The following is a 20,339-nucleotide window of genomic DNA, read 5'->3' as shown; positions in this document are numbered from 1 at the left end:
CTAATGCTCATGTATGTGGAGTAGGTATGTGTGCAGACATAGAAAGACAAGGCAAACACACCCACTCTCACATGCATATAAGGGACATTGAGAATTAAAACCATAAATATCAGGCAATATGCAACTCCCTCTCTAGCTGAATTACCTGTGATGTTTTTAAAATATGAAAATTGGACATCAGTTGCAACCAAGTGTTTTAAAATTCCCTTAAGTATTCTATAATCAGAATTGGCTGTTTTTAAACATGACTCCTCTATAGAAGGGCATCAGAAAGTCTTGAGCAGACAAGTGGACATCTGACTCTTCATACATGTGAGTCCTCTCAAAGTCTTATTACCCTTTCTTATTTTACTCTTTTATTATTATTCCTCCTCACAGAGGAAGAAACTTTTGAGCCAGTCATCCTTGGGTCCCTTCTAGTTAACCAACAAAAATAGTTCATTTGATTCATGTGAGGTATTTACATTGCTATACTATGAGCTGAAAAGAGTTCTCAAAATGCCTGTGTCTTTCTAGGGACTGTCAGGAAGCTGCAGATAAACACATTCTTATTGTGGACATACAAATGTACAAAAGAGGTAAGGAGAAGGCATGCTGCTCCCCTGGAGATGCTATGTGCTGTCTGTGAAGAGAATTTACCACTCTTAGTATTGTACAATATAAATTACTTGCTTGGAGTTGAGATCCTTCATTTGTACTCTTCAACCAGTTCTTCCAATGCCTTTCTATTACTTATTGCCTCCTACCTTCTTTCCTTTTCCTAAATGAAACTCCTTCTTAAGCAGTAATTTAATGGAGTAAGAGAATATAGTCAAAGGCTTCAGAACTAGGAGATTTTTTATTATAAAGTTCCATAATTTCTTTTGTAAATTTATTTAATATGTTGGATCTATGCATGAAAAACTATGCATGAAGATATGTTGGATCTATGCATGAAAAAATATGCATGAAAAAATGTTGAATCTATGCATAAAACATGACTAAACAAGCCTAGGATCTATGAGTCTTGATATTTTGGCTAGGTACCAGTCTCTTACAAACTTTTCCCCACATCACTCACCAAAAACAATCTAGAGCTTCATCCAGGGTTATCCATTTCCATATGCAACCTATGATGGGAAAAAAGCTTACAAACATTAACAGCTATTCCATAATGATAAGTCAACGAAATGAAATACCCCAAAGAACTCTGGTAGAATTTTTTTCTTCTATATAAGCCTAAGGAATTACATCAAATCCATTTAGACAGACGAAGTTTCAGGGGACAATTAATGACAGAAACAGTAATTACAGGAAAGGCTACCTCAAAGAGCCTGAGTTCCACATCAGTAACGAACTGTTACTGATGGATCAAGAAGATAAGGCTACCTTTACGGAAAAACGGGAAAGGGTCTAAAAACAGATATTCCTGTTAACAATAGGAAAGTATCTGGAGAAAAGCCAAAGCTTCATTTATTTGTGCAGCCTTTAGGGAAGAAAGTATTGTAATGTATGGTTGCTGTGTTAGGAATATGAAAAAGCAAAGGAGCAACCAAGAGGCTGTTCAAACAAAAATCTGTCTTTAAAGGTAGTGTGTAGGATTTGTGGGATTTGTGCATGCTGAAGGTTTTGTAGTGCTTATGTGGATGGTTTGCGGATGTTTATACTGAGAAACACAAAAGTGTGCATTAGCATATGAAAGAGAGAGCACGGTAGGGAATCTGACTTCCTATCACATGATTGAGCAAAGCATTGAAGAAGAAGAGGTATATCAATTTTCTAGTGCCAGGAGATGTGAGGGAGAAGGCTGCTGGGATCTGCAGCTGGCCCTAGACAGAGGAATTACTTTGTTTGGTATAACTTTGTGAGCTTTCATGTGTTTGTTTCCCTGGGGGCAGGAGCTAAAACCTGTTGTGATGTGATAGTCCTTGACTTCCTGGAAGCAGGAGATAGCCCACCAGATGACTCATTGCCTCAGCACACTGGGGTGACCAAGCCAGCTACTTCCTAGAATCTCCTGGGTCAGTCACCGAGTGATGTGATAAAAACTCTCACTACAGTTCCAAGGGACGATTAGGACTGCTGGGACACAGCTCTAACACAATTTCAGCAGAGGGATGGCTGAGCAGCCAGAGAGCAGAAGCAAGGACAAGAGGTAGGTGAGGACAGGAGTAGCAGACTGCCTAGGTCTTGTGAGTATTCCCAGTATTTCAGCAGCCCAGGGTCAGCTGAAAGTGGCAAATTCAGGCACAGTTAACAACAGACCCCACCTGTATGTCAGCTGGAATTTTTATTGCACTTGTAGGATAAAGTAGGCCAACATGTAGGCAGAACTTGGTGGCAATAGCAGGTATTCACTACAGCTGCTCACTGCTGGCTGGAGCTAGAACTAGACCTTCACATCTGCTGGGGGATGTACGTGTTCCTTGCTTTTGTCAACTGATAACTTCCTGGACTTCTGAATTAGGAGAGTCTAAGTTTTACCCTACCATAGCAATGACATTCCAAGAGCACCAAGTCTGTAATTTAGCAATAATCATGAAGCCAGTAAGTCCCAGATTTGTTTAAGTAAGACCTGGTTAGGTCAGATCTCTTAAAAGTAAATGAATACGAAAGATTAAAGTGGATTCAGCAGCAAATGATTATCTTTGACCACATATTATCAACTAGATGGCCTTATGCCTTTAAATCTGGGATAATTATGGTTTTCTCCAACAATATCCAATTACATGACGAATAACCTTGGCGTCTAAGGCAGGAACCTCTGATATGCGTCACTTCGTACCTCAAGAAGACTGTTTATCAGAGTTATCAGTGCTGGCTGCTGAAAAACCAGCCTGCTATTGTTACATTCCCATTCAGATCACACTGTCTTCCAAAACATCCGAGCAGACCTGACAGACTGACGGCTGGGAGTACTTTGACATACTCTACCAGAGGGAACTCCTGGGGGGGGAATAAACATAAGCATTCATTGCACTTCCTCCTTTATAGTGTGTGATAATGTAGCTGGGGAATGCAGGGGCTGTCTCTCCTGTGAGAGACAAAGCAGCAAATATGTATAGGAAATCTTCAGTGCATATTTCTGATTTGCACTGATTTCATTCCAGGTTCTTGTTAATGCCAGTAGTTGGATAGTACAAAGACAGAAATGTCTTGCACTGTGAAAAAAATGTCTTTTATATACTGGGATCAATCACTCACACACAGAGTGAAGTGTTACATTTCTGATTAGGCTTAGACCCCATAAGCAATAAAGACTGAAAATTGTTATTAGAACAACAGGTGTTATCATTAAAATGCTTCCTAAGAATAGATTAGAAGGTGATGTGAATGAAATTTGTACAGTAACATCTCGTACTGTGTTACAATAAGAACAGTCTCTATAAAGTGGAAAAACAAAGCATGAATTTCATTACAGAATTGTTTGGGATATTCTTTAATAGAAATAGCTATTTGATATATTATGTATTTAGCAATTTAGCTATATAATGTGCTAATTATCTGGGGAGTTGCATTTAATATATCTAAATGTGGTTTAAATTTTGCGTTATTGCTTTAAAATCATCTACCATTAGAAAGAAAAATTATCTTCCCAGCCCTTTGCCAGAAAAAGAGAAGCTTTTGACTCATGGCTAATAAAACTTTTATTAATAATTAAAGAATGTTGATGATTAGAAGCATCCTACAGCTGCTATGCATGGATATTACAGATGAGATCTATCAGTCTCTGTTTCTTATTGAATGTGAGAACATAGCATAGGTCATCAAGGTGTTAAGGACTAGATCCAAAAAAATGTTCCTGAAATGGGATTTAGGAATTCCAAATAGGATTTTGTGCTTAAATCCAAGGGCAAGACTCTGAAAACTCCCACTTAGCTTTTGTTTGACATTGAAAATGCTTCAACACTGTGCCTGGTGCAAATTTCTTGCTTTGCTTGCTTGCTTTTTAGCCTTAAAACCCAGTCGGTGTCTGAAAGATCTGAGTGTGAGCATGCCCAGAAGCACCTGGGAAAAAAGCCACTGCTACTTTCATGTTTCCATCCTATTTGCATCCAGATATGAAGCATTCATCTGCTGAAGTCCCCTTGTGTTCACTCCAGTCGACGTTCTCAGCATGTGCCAGGTACAGGGTGCGGCTCATCGCAAGCTCTAGTGGTGACCATTACAAAATAGAACCAGGAGAAATAGAGATGCCTCTTCTTTATCTAACAATAAAACTGTGCATGGAATTTATATAGCAGTTTAGCATTTACATGAGTTATCCATAAAACGGGAGGGGGGTTGGCCAGATTAAATTTTATTGTCTGCTGGGTGGAATGCTTCTTCCATTGCTTGTAGCTCCCAGCAAATCGCCTTGCCTGCAGCATTAGGTGTGGTAAGCAGGAACAGCCTGTCTATGCAAAAAAGAATTCATGGTTCATTGTGTATGTGTGTGCAAGAGTGAAACAGCTTTGTAGTGTAATGGTTATGACATGCACCTAAGATGAGGGAGAACGGGGATCTTGTCTATGCTTCAGTCTGCTCTTGGGTTTCATTATAAGACTTTCATGGGGACTCCTGGTTCAGAGACCACAGTGCAGGAACACTTCTTCAGTAGTATGGGATTTTAATTGGAGCAGATTGTGCTGTAATTTTAAAATTTAATTTATTTTTGGCTTTTAAAGTCAGTCTTTTTTTATTTAAGATTTTTTAAAAATTTAAACTAACTTTACAGTAGCTCGCTCTCGTTTAACAGTTGGTCAGGTGCTTGTGAGCCAAATCAAATGCAGGAGTGAGTCCTCAAGTGAACAGGGACTGTTTGTCATTAGTTTCTTCATATTCTTTTTCTAATTGGTTGATAAGGTATATCCAGATGCTTTCAAAGCCCCACTGGAACTGGAGTGACTGTTTCAACACTTAGTAACTATAGAACAGAGAAGCTGCCAATTCTCTGTTCCAGTGTTGCTACTTTGTTTAGTGGACGGACGTTTAAGTTCCCCCTTTGAATTGACATTTGCACTTCTCATGCACTCTGAGACTCAGACACAAATTGCTGTGATATTTTGCCTAGGAGAAATTACAAATAACTTGCCACAAAGCCTTGCATTACACACCAGCCAACACTTTAGAGTAGCTTTATGAAGACAGGGAAAGTGTAGACAAAAAACTGTTCTACCAAGACAGATGCACTCATTTTGATGGTCTGGCTTTGTCAAACTTCATTAAAAACAGCTTTTGTTCAAAGGGTAACTGGCAAGTGTTTTGTGCACCAGCACTCATGGGAGAAAGCAGCCTGGAACGTGGGAGCAGGTGTTGCATTGGCCAACCTGAAATGGAGGGAGGATGACTAAAACCCTCCTTCATTCTCCTCCCTTGCCCAATTAAATCCAATTTAGAGCACTGTTTTGCTACACATTGCGCCAACAATTAAAGGGAATAAAAGCCCAACTTATTTTACAACTGAAGAAGTCCTTTTTCAGAGTACCAAAATAACTGCTCTTATGAAAGAGACGCCACAGGTTCATCAGTGAGCAGAGGCGTTAAGAGCAGAGTTTTATATCTTGTCAAGCAGACAGCTCTGCTATCAGCAGGACACTCTCACAAGCTATACAATAGTTCCATCACTCCCATTACGTCATCCACGTCCATGTGTTAACACAACTCCGTCTTGCTTTATGTCAGTTAAGTTACTACCATAAAGCAGGGTCACTGCATTTGGGTAGAGATCTCATTAGCTCTAACTGAATAAGCTCAATCAAGAAACATGATAGAAAACTGGACTTTAGGCTACAAAATAGTTTTATCAAAAAGTTTCTGAATTCCACAGGAATTGTTTCTATTTGTCAGAGCAATTTAGTGCTCATTTTCTCCCACAAACAAAATTTCAGTTTTCACCTGGAAATATTGGATTCAGAGATGCCTTAGGAATTCCTCAGGTGAGCTTTAGCATGCCTGTCTCATTATCCCATTTTCCCCTGTGACTGAGGTTACTCAGCCAAGCTGAACCTGCTGTGAGGTGTCACCAGGGACTCCTGTCATATGCTGGAGTAACTCAGCAAGAGACACTGTGATGCACATCCCACATAAAAGACTGAAGTGTACAGACCTTCAATGACTGTGCCTATAAAATGCTGCAGCAGCTCTTATGAATCTAAAGCTTGTTACTGGCCAAAGGACTTCCACTAAAAGTTATTGGATTTGGGTCCCAAGTTTTCATCTTTTACTGAAATGTAATTACAGGATCTAATTTCAGGAAGACAATTTTTTCAAATGTTTCTGAAGAAACTCTTCCTGCAGCTAGCTTAGATGCATACCTGTTATCAAAGGCAGGCAAGTTTTCAAGTGGAAGAGAAGCAGGCATAGCGACAGGAGAAATAAAGACAGGAGCTGAATGATGGGCCCTGCCTATGTGAACCTGTATTTCTGGTGTAGCTCCTACTGAGGGAGTTAAATGTGTCCATAATCTGAGATCCTGCCGCACATCTTGTTACTCTTGAGGCAGCTTCAGCAAGAATATAAAAACCAGATGGACAAAGGTGCTAGTAGTTTAGTAATTCCTGCAGATGATCTTTCCATGTTGAGGAAGAAGCTTTCTGGCAGGACAGTGTTAGAGGGATTTATGCTGTTCCCTCTTCAGAGGCTGTTTTGCAGAGGGAGGGCTTGAGGCTGCACAGCTGCCAGCCTAAAATCTTTCTAGATTTACTACTGGAAATTCACTTAAAATTAAACATAAGTGACACCCTCCCCCAACAAAGATGAAGAACAAAAAATGTCAAGTAGGAAATGTTCAGGGTGAAGAGAGAATTGTGGTGCTTCTGATTAAAATCAAAATCAAACTCTCCCCCATCCCATCCTAGGAGTTCAGAAAGCTTTCCAGCACACATCTGCGTCCAGTTTCCTCTTTGTTTATTCAGTCGTCAATTATCAAGACACTTCTTGTTTTGTCTCAATGAGCTGCACAATTTGAAGCAACTGTAGTATCTAAGATGGTTCTGCCTAAACCAAACACAGATTTCTTCATGGCACAAAGAAACTGGATTGGATTAAAATAAAAATATCCAAAATCAACAGAATTTTCTCTCTAAGCTGTTCTGAGGGTTATTATAATGTTGTTTTCCCCCGTGAAACAAATAATCCACGGCTTCAAAAGCCCTGAGTGTTGTTCTCAAACAACAGAAAATGAATGAGATTAAACATCATGATTTATGACGCTTCCATTCCTTCTTTTTAAGAAAAGAGAAATATGTTAATAATTAAAGTCACATGAACTCAGATTCTTTTGGCTCCTAAAATATTATGACATGCACTTGCCTAAAGAGCCCTCTAGGACAAATGTACAACGACAGCAATTGCACTTGTGCCTTGGAAGTGGTAGCTCCCTGGGCATATTATTACCTCTGATTAAACCAGTAGATTAATGGCTGTTTTTATGCTCTCTGCTGATTGCAAGAAATTACAATGGAGCATCTGCCATTCATCTTCCCTTTCCAACAGAGCTCTGTCAGTGACTGCTATTGTTGCTACATCATGTAACTACTAACCGGGGACTCGAATAATTTATGCTACCCCTTAGCTTACTTTCACATCCTCACAACTCTTTCCGTAGGAGCAGTCTTGTGATGATTTTAATTGAATATCCACAGAATGGCTGGGTGTATTGGCAACTCTATTTGAGGTTTCCAAAGCAAAGCAAAATAATACCCAGTTTAACAATGGTTTTGTTTTATGGCAGATACTGACCTGATCTGAATCAGGAAACCAATAGGTAAAGAAATTAGGTTCCTTTAGAAAATCTTTTCAGGGCAGTCAGAGCTGAGGGAGGTAAAATTTCTGTCTTTTTCTTAGACAAGCAATGACAAATGCCTGTCTCAATGATCAAAGTGACAGAGCACGTTCTGGGACTTGACAAAGTGCCCACTCATGTACCTTAACTATAAATTTGTTTTCCTACTTTTGTATAAACCTGAAATACAGCTCATGGAGTGCAAATGCACAGGCTTCTTTTTAAGATGATGTTCAAGATGTCATACAGCATTTAGTAACAAAATCAACAATAAGACAAAAGTACTTATATCTGTATGGGCTATCTTTACATACTGTTTTCTAACTGGCTGAAAGACACTGAAAATAACTATCTCTTCTGTTAGCATGTTAATATGTTTTTTGTTATGATAATGTTATACAATTCTGACATCAGTTTATTACTATTTTCAGATGGAGAAGTCAATTCTAGGGTACTAGTCCTTGCTTTCTTCTAAGAAATATCTACTAATAAAGTGTATGATGCCAGTATTTCTGCGTTCCTTTCATTAGCACTCTGTTATAAAATGAAAAGATATTACAATATTAATTTGTCTTGTATAGGCATAAATAAAATGTGAGGATCTCAGTACTGTATATCAATAAACAAAGCTCCGGAATATTAATAATTCATTTGAATTAAGTGTTAAATTAAATTTTCTCTGTATTAATCTATAAACTCAGTGTGAAATCCTGACCTAGAGTAAAAGTCATTTTACCTTAAGTTTCAAAAAGGATAGTATTTCACATTGGACTAAAATCACATTTGCCATTCCCCATAAATGTGTTTTCATTTCAGAGTATAAGACAAATGTCTGATAAAGTTTTAGGTTGCATGCACAAATTGATGGCATATGTACTGTAAGCAGGCAAATGATATCTGGGAAAACAGATGCTTACAACCTGTCATAAATTGCAATTTATCTATATCCTATGCATCCTCAGTTAAACCTTAACTGAGCTGAATGGTCCTGAAGGCAATGTGGGGGTACAGAAATCTGCATGTTAGAGCAGCTGTTGGGTTGAAGTCACAACCAGTGTTGACTCTCTGACGAGGTTCACAGATGCAAGTAGCACAAGATCAGACTGGTTGAGTTAAACAGCCACAGCTGAGGCCCCACTGTCTCTGCTGTATATGCTTTGGAGGATTTGGTTTGGACTACTTCTAATTTATTTCCATTGACTAAATGTCTAATAGCAGTTTGAATGCACTAGAGCTGCTCCCAGAGCACATGTCTTGCTCTGTTTCATGTGAAAGTAATCCAGTTTGCCTGTTCTGATACTGCTCCATAATGCAAACCAAAGTTTGCATTAACTTGGGACAGCATCTCAAAAACACACTCCTGATCTGACCTAAAGCACTAATGTAGACGTACTGTTTACAAGAGGCTATAGAGTACCCTCCTTAAAAATTTTACCATGGGTTGAAATGTGTATTTAAAATGTTCTGAAAATCAAAGCCGTATTTCATTTTAATGGCTGAATTTAGTCTTCATATCCAAACATTTTGTGATACAGTCAAATTTTCTACCCACAGGACAGTGTGATCATCGGGCCAATCTTGACCCCTTAAGCATCTGAAAAATCTTTTATCATGCTTTCAATTTACTTTATTCAACTAAAATTCGGGAGCTATTCAGATGTCAGAAAAGATGTCAGCAGCTATGTCACAGGGCAAGAGTGAGAGAAATTAAGACTTCATAAAGGCAATGAAGAAAATAATTCAGTTAATAAAACCAATTTGCTATCTACATTACTACAAATATGCTGAAAATGTAGAAATTGATCTTATATTAAAAAACAATAAATTATCTTACAGATGAGGTTGATTACCCTGATTTTCTATATCCCCCATACTTCAAATTTTACAGCTTTAAACATCACAGAAAACAATGTCCACACTCCAGGAGTAAGATTAGTCTCCTCCAACTGCTTTGCATTCACACTTCAGCTTCTTTAGCAGTCAATGGGCAGAAATAGGCACTCTCTGAGTAGGGTTCCTCAGACCAGTTTTAGACATCTATTTTGCAATGAGCTGAAGGGAGTACCTCCTTATTATTTTCAACTGCGAGAGGGAAGATTAGATAACTGTGGACTTTAAAAATATTTTTTTTACAGATGTTTACAGACATTCTGTCAGATGAATCACATCCCAACAATCTTCAGCATTATTTCATCTGCAGAGTGAGAGGAATGCCCTATAAGGGAAATCCAGCAAGAGTACTCTGAACTTTTCTATAAGAAATACAGTAATCTCTTGACATGGCTATTTGAGATTCAGAAATTCCATTTCTTGTTGCTAAATTGAGTTCCTGTCATTTACTACCAATATTCACAGTCACAGTCTATGATTTCATAAGCCCAGAGCCCCAAGTATTTGGATCAGATCAGGGCTTGAGCATGCACAGTGCTGGACACTGTGACTGACCCTGGCATGGAATGTATTCTAGCCTACGCTTTTTTTGGCTTCAATGAAAATATGTAAATACATGCTTAAGTAGTTTGATGATCAAGGGATGATCTAAGAGATCAACTTCATGCTTTAAGAAGTATGAGATGTACAAGGAAACAACCGATTATCATTAGAAAGGATAATTTAATTAAAAAAAAAAAAAGGGGAACTAAAGCCATAAAGAAAAGCTAGCTACCCAGCTAGCAAGGCCAAAGAACAGCAGGTGTTTGATTTTGTGTGTTTTTCTTTTTTACAGTAAAAGTGAAAAGAAATCCTACAAATAAGATACTCTCAGTTCTCAGTAAGAATGGTAAAATTATTAACAACACTTCAGAACAGCAAAATTTTTTAGCTCCAGAACACAAGAATACAATGAGACATCCTTTACAACACAGAGCAGAGAAGAATATAAGAAAATGCATTCTTAAGATGAGAAGTTTATGAACATTTACAGCCAGGAACTGAGTGCTTGAAAGCACAGGAACTCCATGGCTTTCTCAGACATAAATCACTCTTATTAAGGGTGGCTACACAGTAATCTATAGGAAAATGCAGAGACTGTGAAATTTCAAGGTATGACCAAGTAATAATTAAAAGAAACAAAGATTAATTGCTAGAGATGAGCTCAAACCACAAAATATAAATTTGAATGATCTAAATCTAAGTTTGGAAATTTTATATCTGGAGATTTTATTACACTTATGCTATCATGAAGGGATGGCTGGCTGTAAAACTGTGGATAAGTGTTTTCTTCTTCAATTTGGTCCCATTAATAGATCTAATAATTGCTTCTTTCCCCTCTTTCCCATTTTTTGAGAGAGAATTATTACAGCAGTATGGTTAGTCACAGCAATTTTTTGTACTGCAAGTACTTTGGGTGAACACATCCCACTCATAACAGTTTGGACAAAGAAGATGGTAAATTACATGAATGCAGTCCATGTTTAGGCACGAGGAAAAATCAAACTGTGAGGCAGTGTACTGAATAGGCACTTGAAATCTTTTTTCCAACAGGGGATCAGCAATAACTCATGTGACAAATACCATGAAATAAGATATGAGATCATCTTCAGTAAATCAATCAAGCAACTGTTTCTCTGCTTTATCTAAGAAGTGCCTAGTTAAAAAAATAATTAAAAAAAAAATAAAAGGAAATGTCTGGAAAACAACACTCAGGATTATCCTTGTCTTATATGTGTGTGCTCCTCCAGATGGGGTGCAAGTCATAGGCCTATTTGTTACCCTCCTGGAACCATACCCAGCATTTTTCCTTGTGCAGGGTCACAACAGGTGGAACAGAGAGCACATAGCCCCAACCTGTGTTACCGTGGTTTGGTGGGTAAGAAAAAAGTGGGTGCTGTGGGTTTTAACTACTTAAGGGTGATGAAAGTCCAGAATTCAAAGTTTAAAATTCCACTAGATTATTACATACATGGGCAGCTGAATGCAATCCTTCTGTCTGCAGCATGCTTTGGACAAAAAGGGGGGTACTTTCTGGCTTTGCACTGCACTAAATTTGCTCATATTTGTAGCCACAGCAACTGCTGGATAGGACTTACAAACCTGTGTTTTTAGTAAATGTGCTATGTGCTGAGATTCTCAGCCAAGTCAAAAAGCCTTCTGATAGACAAAGAAGCTGAAGAGTCAGGGGTTAGGATATTTTTATCTGGGGAAGGAGGGGCTTTTTAATAATGTCTTGAACTTTGGTATCTCGAATGGATCCTGTGGTCCCAATGAATGGCTTTTGTAGATGTGGGCAACACAGTAACTCTCCCTTCTAGAGAAAGCCATCATGGTGTGTTTACATCATATTAATGGTGTCAGATCCTCATTACTGCATTCCCTCAAAGTCCTCTGACACCCCCATTTCTTTCCTGCACCAAGCTCAGACATAGGATAAAACTATATATGGTTCAAGTTAATGTAAATAGAAAAAACCAGCCAGAAATTACATTTAGAAAAGTGTTTCATATGCCTATTCAAAATGCCAAGGCCAGTTTTTGTCTCCTTCAGCACCCTTCTAAAACGTAGAATACTGCAAGACAAGTGGTTTCAGTCTGACCTGATCTACAGGACAGAACAGGATAAACAGGTGGTCACTGTCACTCAGCTACCAGGCTATATAATTACCTAAAATAGTAATTAAATCAAAATTACTGCAATAATAAGATAGTATTAGAGAATTGCTCTTTAAAATGTACTACGGGCATCAGAATTTTAAATTTATTTTATCTTTCTTGTAGTTTCTTGACCAAATTAATTGAATAGTCATGAAACTAGGAGATGGATTTGATATTTATGTTCTTTGTGGTTTTGGGCACAAATCTCATGATAGTAAAGACAAAGAGTTCCTACTTGTTTAGCATGAAAACATAACACAGTAACAAAGTGGCACAATGACGGTGTGTGTACACTGTAAACTCCTTGACAAAGGAGTCTCTGTTGCAGCCTCGTGCCCACTGGTTTGCCACCTTCTGTCTCCAAGTCACACTCAAACGTAGGCAGCCTGGCATCTCCACTGGGGTCTTCCAGGTAAAACATGGGGCGATGCACAAAGTCCTCAGCCTCCTCTGTACTGCTACAGCAAACAAATCATGAGCAGTCTTGGAGAAAACAGGTGAGATTTAGAAAGCACTGCATTTCAGGAAGACACAGTCAACTGGGGGGGTGAGGTCTTAAGTGACATGAAGGAGCAATAAGCCACTATTTTGATGGTGGCAAGGTCACAGAGATACTAGTTTTTAAATGCACTCACAAGCATAACTGTAAGAGCAGCAGTTGAGTCTTATTTTTAAAGTGCGTTAATATACTGGAATGATGTTTTAGAAAAAAAAGGAAAAAGCATTAGAAGTTATTTGAAAATCTCTACCTTTTTTCTACTCAATTGTGGAAGAACTACAGTTCCAGAATTCTTATATACATCATACTGTTCTCAACAGAATAAATTGTTGGTAGAGAGACTTTCATGGCAGTTACAGTATAAAATAGAAGTGAAAAGCTTCTAGTGTGGGCTTATATGTTAGATTTGAATTTATCTACATTAACAAGATATCAAAAAGAGACATAGTGTTTACCTTTCTGTATGCATTCACACCATTGCTTTATAGTGGAAAAAAACCTGCTTCCCTTCATCCTGTGTTGCAAGCTGCTCATGGAATAGAAACCTATCTTTTTGTAGCAGACATCTTAAGCCTCCCCCCTCCCACCACTATGAAGTTCTGAGTAATGCTAATGGGCAGCATGGTGATGAGTGTAGATTTCTTGCTAGTCACTGTAGATTTTAGGCCTTTCTCCCATAAGCATATTGCTTGATTTTATAAAGATTAATTCCTGTGCTTATTGTCATGTTATTTGCACAGATAGAATACTTAGTTGGCATAAGGTCGAGTGCACGTGTAAGTCTTCACATGACTGGGATATAAATAGTTCATATATTTGGCTATTTAGAACACCATTGGTCATGCATGCCTATCAGTTTCAGTAGAAGTTTTGCGTGTGCAAGGGATATAGGATCACATTTCAAATGATGTCAGTGAGGGCTCCAGAAAGCTTTGCAAAATTGCAAAGCTTGACCAGTGCAGAACCATTTGACTAGCTGCCTCATTTCTTTTTCTTCCTCCACTGCAGGGCAAATTGACACATTTAACTATTCCTCAGTATTTATTTTTCCCAGTAAGTTATATGGTTATTTACCTGATTAGGTTTCTCAAAGTAAATTTTAATAGAATTTTTTTCTCCCCAGTGAAGGTGAGTTCAACAGTTATGTAAGGCAGAGGCCAGCCAGCCAGAGCCTTGCCAGTACCCCTCAGTCCTGGCTTTCAAAACAGTTGTTATTCCAGTAATGTCTCTCTCTGTTAAGCTGCGGCTGCCAACTCTGTTCAAATGTGTGGTGGTTTTCTGCTGTGGGCAAACAGCCACCAAGACTGAAGCTGCATCCACGAAACTAATTTCATGGCTAAATGCCGATTCCTTTAACCATAAGTCTCCATAGGTAATAAACAGTGGAAGTATGCCACAAAGCAGCCTTTTTTTTGGGGTGAGGGAGGTAGGCACCTCACTGTGCTGGAATATGAAAAAGTCTGTTGCCCCAAAGCAACACAGTTATGTTCTAGCAGTCTGAGGAAGAAAAAAAAGAAAAAGGTGCCACCCCCCACCTTTTTTTTTTTTTTTTGATTGCTTTTTTCTTGGATGAATTTTAAATGGCTATTTGTGAGAAAACTACTTTTATTCCAAACAAGGATTCATCTGTCTGGTTTTTCAAGGATTAAGTCTACACCAAAAGGGAAACAAAACTCACTGACATTATTCCTGTCTGTGTGGAATTTACAATAATGAAAAGAAAGCACCTCAGCCATTTGCCATGGGGCGTCTGGAAGTCTTGTGTTTTCATCTTTCTAACTAGCTCCTTAAGGAGGGCAATTCACATTTCTAATGGAAAAATCTTTGCAGACAGCAGAGTTGGCCAGCAAGAGATTTGGCCTCTTCAAAATCCATCCAGCATTTCAGTAAGGAGTGAAGAGCAAATCTGGTGGTGGAAGACTGCTTACTAGAGTAACAAACCAGATAATTTGCAAAATTTTATCATCCATCGCCCTTACTTCACTGTCATCAGTAAGGTTGAACAGATTAAAACTGATGGGATCATTTAATTTTATATGTATTATGATGAGTGCAGCTACCTACTTTCTATACAGCAAATATAAGAATAACCCTATCTATTCTGTCTAAACTGGTATTTATCTATACACTGAAGTTTCTCTTCTAGTTGGCCGACCTTTCTTCTTCTGTAGTAATCCTAGAGCCTGATATGGTAAAGTTATTCTTGCCAGGATAAATTCATAAAACTCAGTGCTCTGCCATGTAGAGGTTACTGAGTTAGCTTTGGAGGAGATAAGATGTGAGAACTGGTTAAGTTGCCTTAACTTTGGACTCTTCCAAGCTAGTATGCAATTCTTCCCAGCATAGTTAATTAGCTTAGGCATCCAACCAGCAATTTTCACAGCAAACTAACCCAATTATCTCTGCATGATACGGCATTGTGTCATGTCTGAGCCTAGAATATGTCTGTCTACATATGGGAAAAATTAACCACAGGTTGTGCCATTGAAAATAGCAGTGGGTGCTCTAGGGAGAGGGATAGTTCCTTTCTGCCCTTCATAATATGAATATCTGGACTAATAACCACATAGTGAGTACCTTGCTATATGCTCAATTTTTGTGCCAACTATCATTTTTTAAAGTCAAAATCATTATAAGTAAAGGGCATTGAGAAGCAGTGGTTCTAACTTCTAGAATGTAGCATAAAGCAAAAGCTTTTTGACATCCAGTTCAGCATTATCTAACAATTTTGTCATTGTTGAGTGCTTTCACTAACTTGATAACAGCTCCAATTTAAGCAGAACAGTGCAGATTTTCTACCTTGCACGGGAAGTGGTGGCTCTGGAGAGACTTGGAGATTCAAGGGAAACCTGACAACACACTTCTATCAACAGTGTGGTATTTTTATAACCTACATTACCATAGTACTTCAGCTTCTCATTGTACTTACAAATTTATTCTTCTTGTTTCTAAGAATTGAGGAAGCATTTCTCCTCCCATTTTTCAAAGGACAATGGATGTGCAGGGATGTTTAAAGCCTTAGCCAATGCCAGGCTCAAGAAATCTGTGATAGATTTAGAATCTGAACACTGGTCTTCAAAAGGCTAAGGTGGGCCACTGACTGACTTTCTTCTGTGACAGTTGCAAAAGTTGTGTGTTTTTAACTAGTATAACATATGAAAGGGTAAAGAAACAAGCACGATATAAAGCATAAGAGGGAGAACATAATTTTCTGTAAGAACTTCAGTACACATAATTACACTGATACTAAGCATATCCTAGGCAGAGCACATAGTTATTATCTATGATATCCTCAGGAAGCACTGCTAAGTGACCATTTAATTTAGTTCAAGTCATTTTTCACACTTTGATTATAAATATTCAGTACTCCAATGCTGTAAGATGAGGTATTAAACTGATTCTTTTGCTCTTAACGTCGGGTTGAGCTATATCTAGTCAGTCCATTGAAAATTTACCTACTTTCACTGTAGCCATTGTAAGCATTTAGGCATTTCTTTATCTATTATTTCCTGCTTTCTAGGAGGAAGATAGGAATAGAATAAGATTTTCACTGCAAGCCTCTCTTCCTCAACCTTTATAGTAAAAGAACCTCAACCACATAATCCATGTTACCTCAAGAAATGGGACTCAAAACAAGCCTAGCGTTACTCCTAAAAACCTTTAAAGCCAGAACCAGTAGCATAACTCAGATACAGACCTTTTCTGACAAAACCAGCTGTTACCATTTTAGAGTACTGCTCGATAATGTACTGTTCCAAGTATGGACTGGTCTTGCGTCAAAGATCCCTTAAGAAATACAGTCAGTACTCCAGACTCCTGTGTTTCTTTTCTTACTAAGTAATTATCTTCTTGCAGTTGCTGGGACTTGCCCTCTGGATTTCTGTCAGCACTGTGTCACTGTTACAGTAAATGACAGCATGACTGTTTCAGCATATTTCAAAGACCATGCAATCAGGAAAGATGTCCCTCTCTGAAGACACTTTGTGGTTTGTTTACTAGTTACGCCCACAGACGTTATAATGTCATCTTTGCATTGATCAGTGACAAACTTTATGTTTCATTCTCCTGGAAATTAAATTCCCTTGTAAAATCTGAAATTGGACACTACATGATGCATTCAGCACAAAGTCTTAGACCTTTTAGGTTGCAAGATTTCTGCCTCCTGCTCTTCTGTACAGAGTTCAGTATGAAAGGAGGGCTACCAGAACGGACACCCTCTGGCTTTATAGCACTACCAGAACCACACACATTTCTGTGACAAATCAAGACAGTGGAGTTTGTCTCCAGTAACTGCCCTCAGAGCAACCATATAATGCTAGTTTCTACTTCCCATACCTCTTACAGACAGTTGCAGGATATCCACTTGCACTTAGAATAATCTCAGCTCTGTACATGATTTGGGATACCTTGGGGTGAAATGTAATATCCTATATCATATATGACAGTATAGTCCTTAATTTGTTAGAGACACTGAGTAATAATAGCAAGCGAAATATTTTTAAATACAAGAGATATAACCTCTGAGAGCCAGTCACACCTTTGGCATGTCCCCTTGGAGTCATTTTTACATTCCTAGCAGTTTCCTTACAGAGCACAGCATATGTTCTCATTCTTGCACATGCATATACTACAAGACATAGATAAGAATATATGTAATGGAAACAAGATCTTGTTCTGCTCACTGCTTCTAAAGAATCATTTGCATTAAGGATGATGCCAAACTTCCAGTTTTGGACTGACTTGTTATAAAAATGCCAAACCAAATGATGAACCAGCCAGTGCAAAAGACTTTAATCTTCAGGTCATTTTTTTGTTCTCCCCTCTCCTACCTCCCTGTTCTTCTCCCTGATGGATAACAACATTTGCATGGATAAAACTTCCTTAGAACTAGAGTATTATGAACTCAATAGTATTTAAACTGTAGGTTATAATTGGCATAATAAAGGATCACAAGTGTATCTTTTCTGTCAGCTTGTTCCATTAAGAACCTCTAACCATGGATCACTGATGTAACAGATCATTACGGCCCATTGTGTCAGTTCATCTGTTGGGATCTGTGCACTATAAGCATGACAGATTTCCTCTGCAGCAATTATAGTCTATTGTGACAATAGGATTTAATGAATATAAACAACAAACCACATAATCTGTTATTACAGAACACAACTATGCACCCAGATGGGAATTAAGTTCCTAGACATTGCCAGTTGCAGTTTTAAAAATTGTGACTATTTCAATCTTCATGTTATTAGATGCAATGCTCTAATTTACAGCATGCGTTTATATCAACCCTGGCAGGTGAAAGGTCTTCAGAATTTAAAGCCTAAACCTGCAAGTGTTCTGTGATTTCATTTTTTCTGAGTAAACACTATTTTTTAGGTTTTTAGACACTTATTCCCCGTCTTTCACTGTGATACTAGCCATGCTGTTAATGTTTCAGTAGTAGCATTGGAGATGAAACAAGCAAATTGGTCACAGAAATTAATGAAACATAGCAGAACATTGCTGTATTGTTTCCAAAGAATAGACACTTCTACTTAGTATTAATTTTTACAAATGATAGGCAAAGCGCTACACCCACGCAAATCTGTAAAATCACTGATTGAAATTTTTCTGACTGATGCAGCTGAAGGTCTGACCTAGAGGCTTTTGATACATATTTGTGAAAGTAATACTCTCTTTCAAAGTCCAGATTTTCAGCTTTTGAATATGGGTTTTGGACTTGAGTACATTGGAGGTTACAATTATAGTTACAATTATAGTGTTGGTACACTATTTTTGTCTATGCAGATGGGCACTATTGGAATATATATACACTTTGTTTCAATAATTGAAAATTCACCATAAAGAATATATTAATGAGGACTACACGTGGATGAGATATGTAGAGGCCACTGTGAATCATCATGGCCATTATCATGTACTTTCGAGAAGAAATCCCCACTTAAATGTACTTCCACACACTTCTTGTATCAAAAGGGGAAAAGACTCTTACCCTTACCTAGCATGCGAACACATTTGGCATTCTGGTCAGGACTATCAAATGAGATTTCTCCGCACCTCTGAAAAAAAAAAAAAGGATATATTTAGTTAAAGACTCTGTGATAGTATCCCTGTCCTTGTCCTCTGATACCTCCGTTTATGTTTTGGAACTAGAGATGTTCAAAGATACATTGTAAAAATGTCAAAATCAAAAGATTTTAAAGTAGCCAAAGGTTGAGGAAGAAGACATTGCTAATGTGCAAGGATGGGTCAACACTGTATTCCAGGGTGTTCACCAAGAAAAACTCAAGGTAACACCTATGACCTTTGTATCTATGGCTTAAGCTACTGCCTGATCCATGTTACTGTTTGTTAGCATCAGACCCAATTATACAGGAAGCCTCATTTACCACCGGTAGATATTGCAGGCCTCTCCAGTATACTGATTTAGTTGTCACACAGCTGCACCCTACACAGGATCTGTGAAATGATCTAGTTGAAAACAAAGCAAACAGCTATGCTGATCCAACAATTTGTATTTCTGTAAAACAAACTTCTTTTAAACCCCCCCACAACTCTTAAATATTCATTAAGGAAAGCTGTCGTTTCACAAAATTTGAAGTCTCCATAAAACCTATGAGTAAAATTGGGTTTGTAAGGTGAAAATAATTTATGTCTCTATGCTAACACGTTTTGTTAATGAAAAATAATATTCACATGTACAGATATACTATCAGGGCTGATGTTCTGATCCTATACAAACCCAGTGAAGGAACATCATTAGAATTAGGATCTGAAGTGTTGGATTGTTTTCAAAGATAAGACATAATTTTTGAGTCCTTTATACAGACAGGCATGTCAGTTTAGCTGCCAGGAGAAACATAATTGGTATGGCTCATGGGTCTGATCCAGCTCTGATTAAAGTCAGTGTACAGATCCCACTCACTTCAGTAGTGGTTGCTTCAGGTGCTACAAAAAAGATTCAATTTTGTATTATTACACTCAAAGCTCATGATAGGGGCTTAAGGATAGCCCCATATTTTGTAGGTAAAAGTGGTCTGTACTTCCTTATCTACATATTTATGGTTTTGGTATCTATGACCAAATGGGAATAAAATCACAGTGGATCAAGTCTAGAGAAAGCACTAAGAGCTATCTGTTTCCCTTCCTCTTCCTTTCTCAGGCAGTTTCCCCTTTTCAGCACCTACAGCTTTCTCTCTAATGTAAGACAAAGTGGCTAGTACTGTCTTTTGTTGTTGTTGTTGTTAATAAAAGTGATATTTGCAGCAAATATTAAAACCTACAAAGAACCAGGTAAGTAAAAAACCCCAGAGCTTCAAAGAAGATGAAACACAGCAAGTTTCATAAATGAACACACGTTTGGAACTCACTATTTTTAAAATAGCCTTCACCTCCCTTACACTGAAATAAAAATAAACAAACAAACAAAAGCCCATCTCCCACACAGAGTCTTTTCATATATCAGTACATCTAAAAAGAGCAAACAGATGTCTATATTAACCTT

The 20,339-nt window shown here is 38.0% G+C and overlaps 1 protein-coding gene across 1 annotated transcript in view; it reads right to left on the bottom strand.

Annotated features, from left to right (window-relative positions):
* Positions 1–20,339, bottom strand: part of PDE7B (phosphodiesterase 7B) — a 181,659-nt gene that overhangs the window by 101,074 nt on the left and 60,246 nt on the right. The window contains exon 3 of the mRNA XM_074862599.1: positions 18,834–18,894. Coding sequence (XP_074718700.1) covers positions 18,834–18,894 — 61 coding nt within the window. The remainder of the gene's footprint in view (positions 1–18,833; positions 18,895–20,339) is intronic.

Source organism: Strix uralensis, chromosome 3, assembly GCF_047716275.1.
Source record: "Strix uralensis isolate ZFMK-TIS-50842 chromosome 3, bStrUra1, whole genome shotgun sequence".
NCBI lineage: Eukaryota > Metazoa > Chordata > Aves > Strigiformes > Strigidae > Strix > Strix uralensis.
This window is presented reverse-complemented; position numbering and strand designations above follow the sequence as displayed.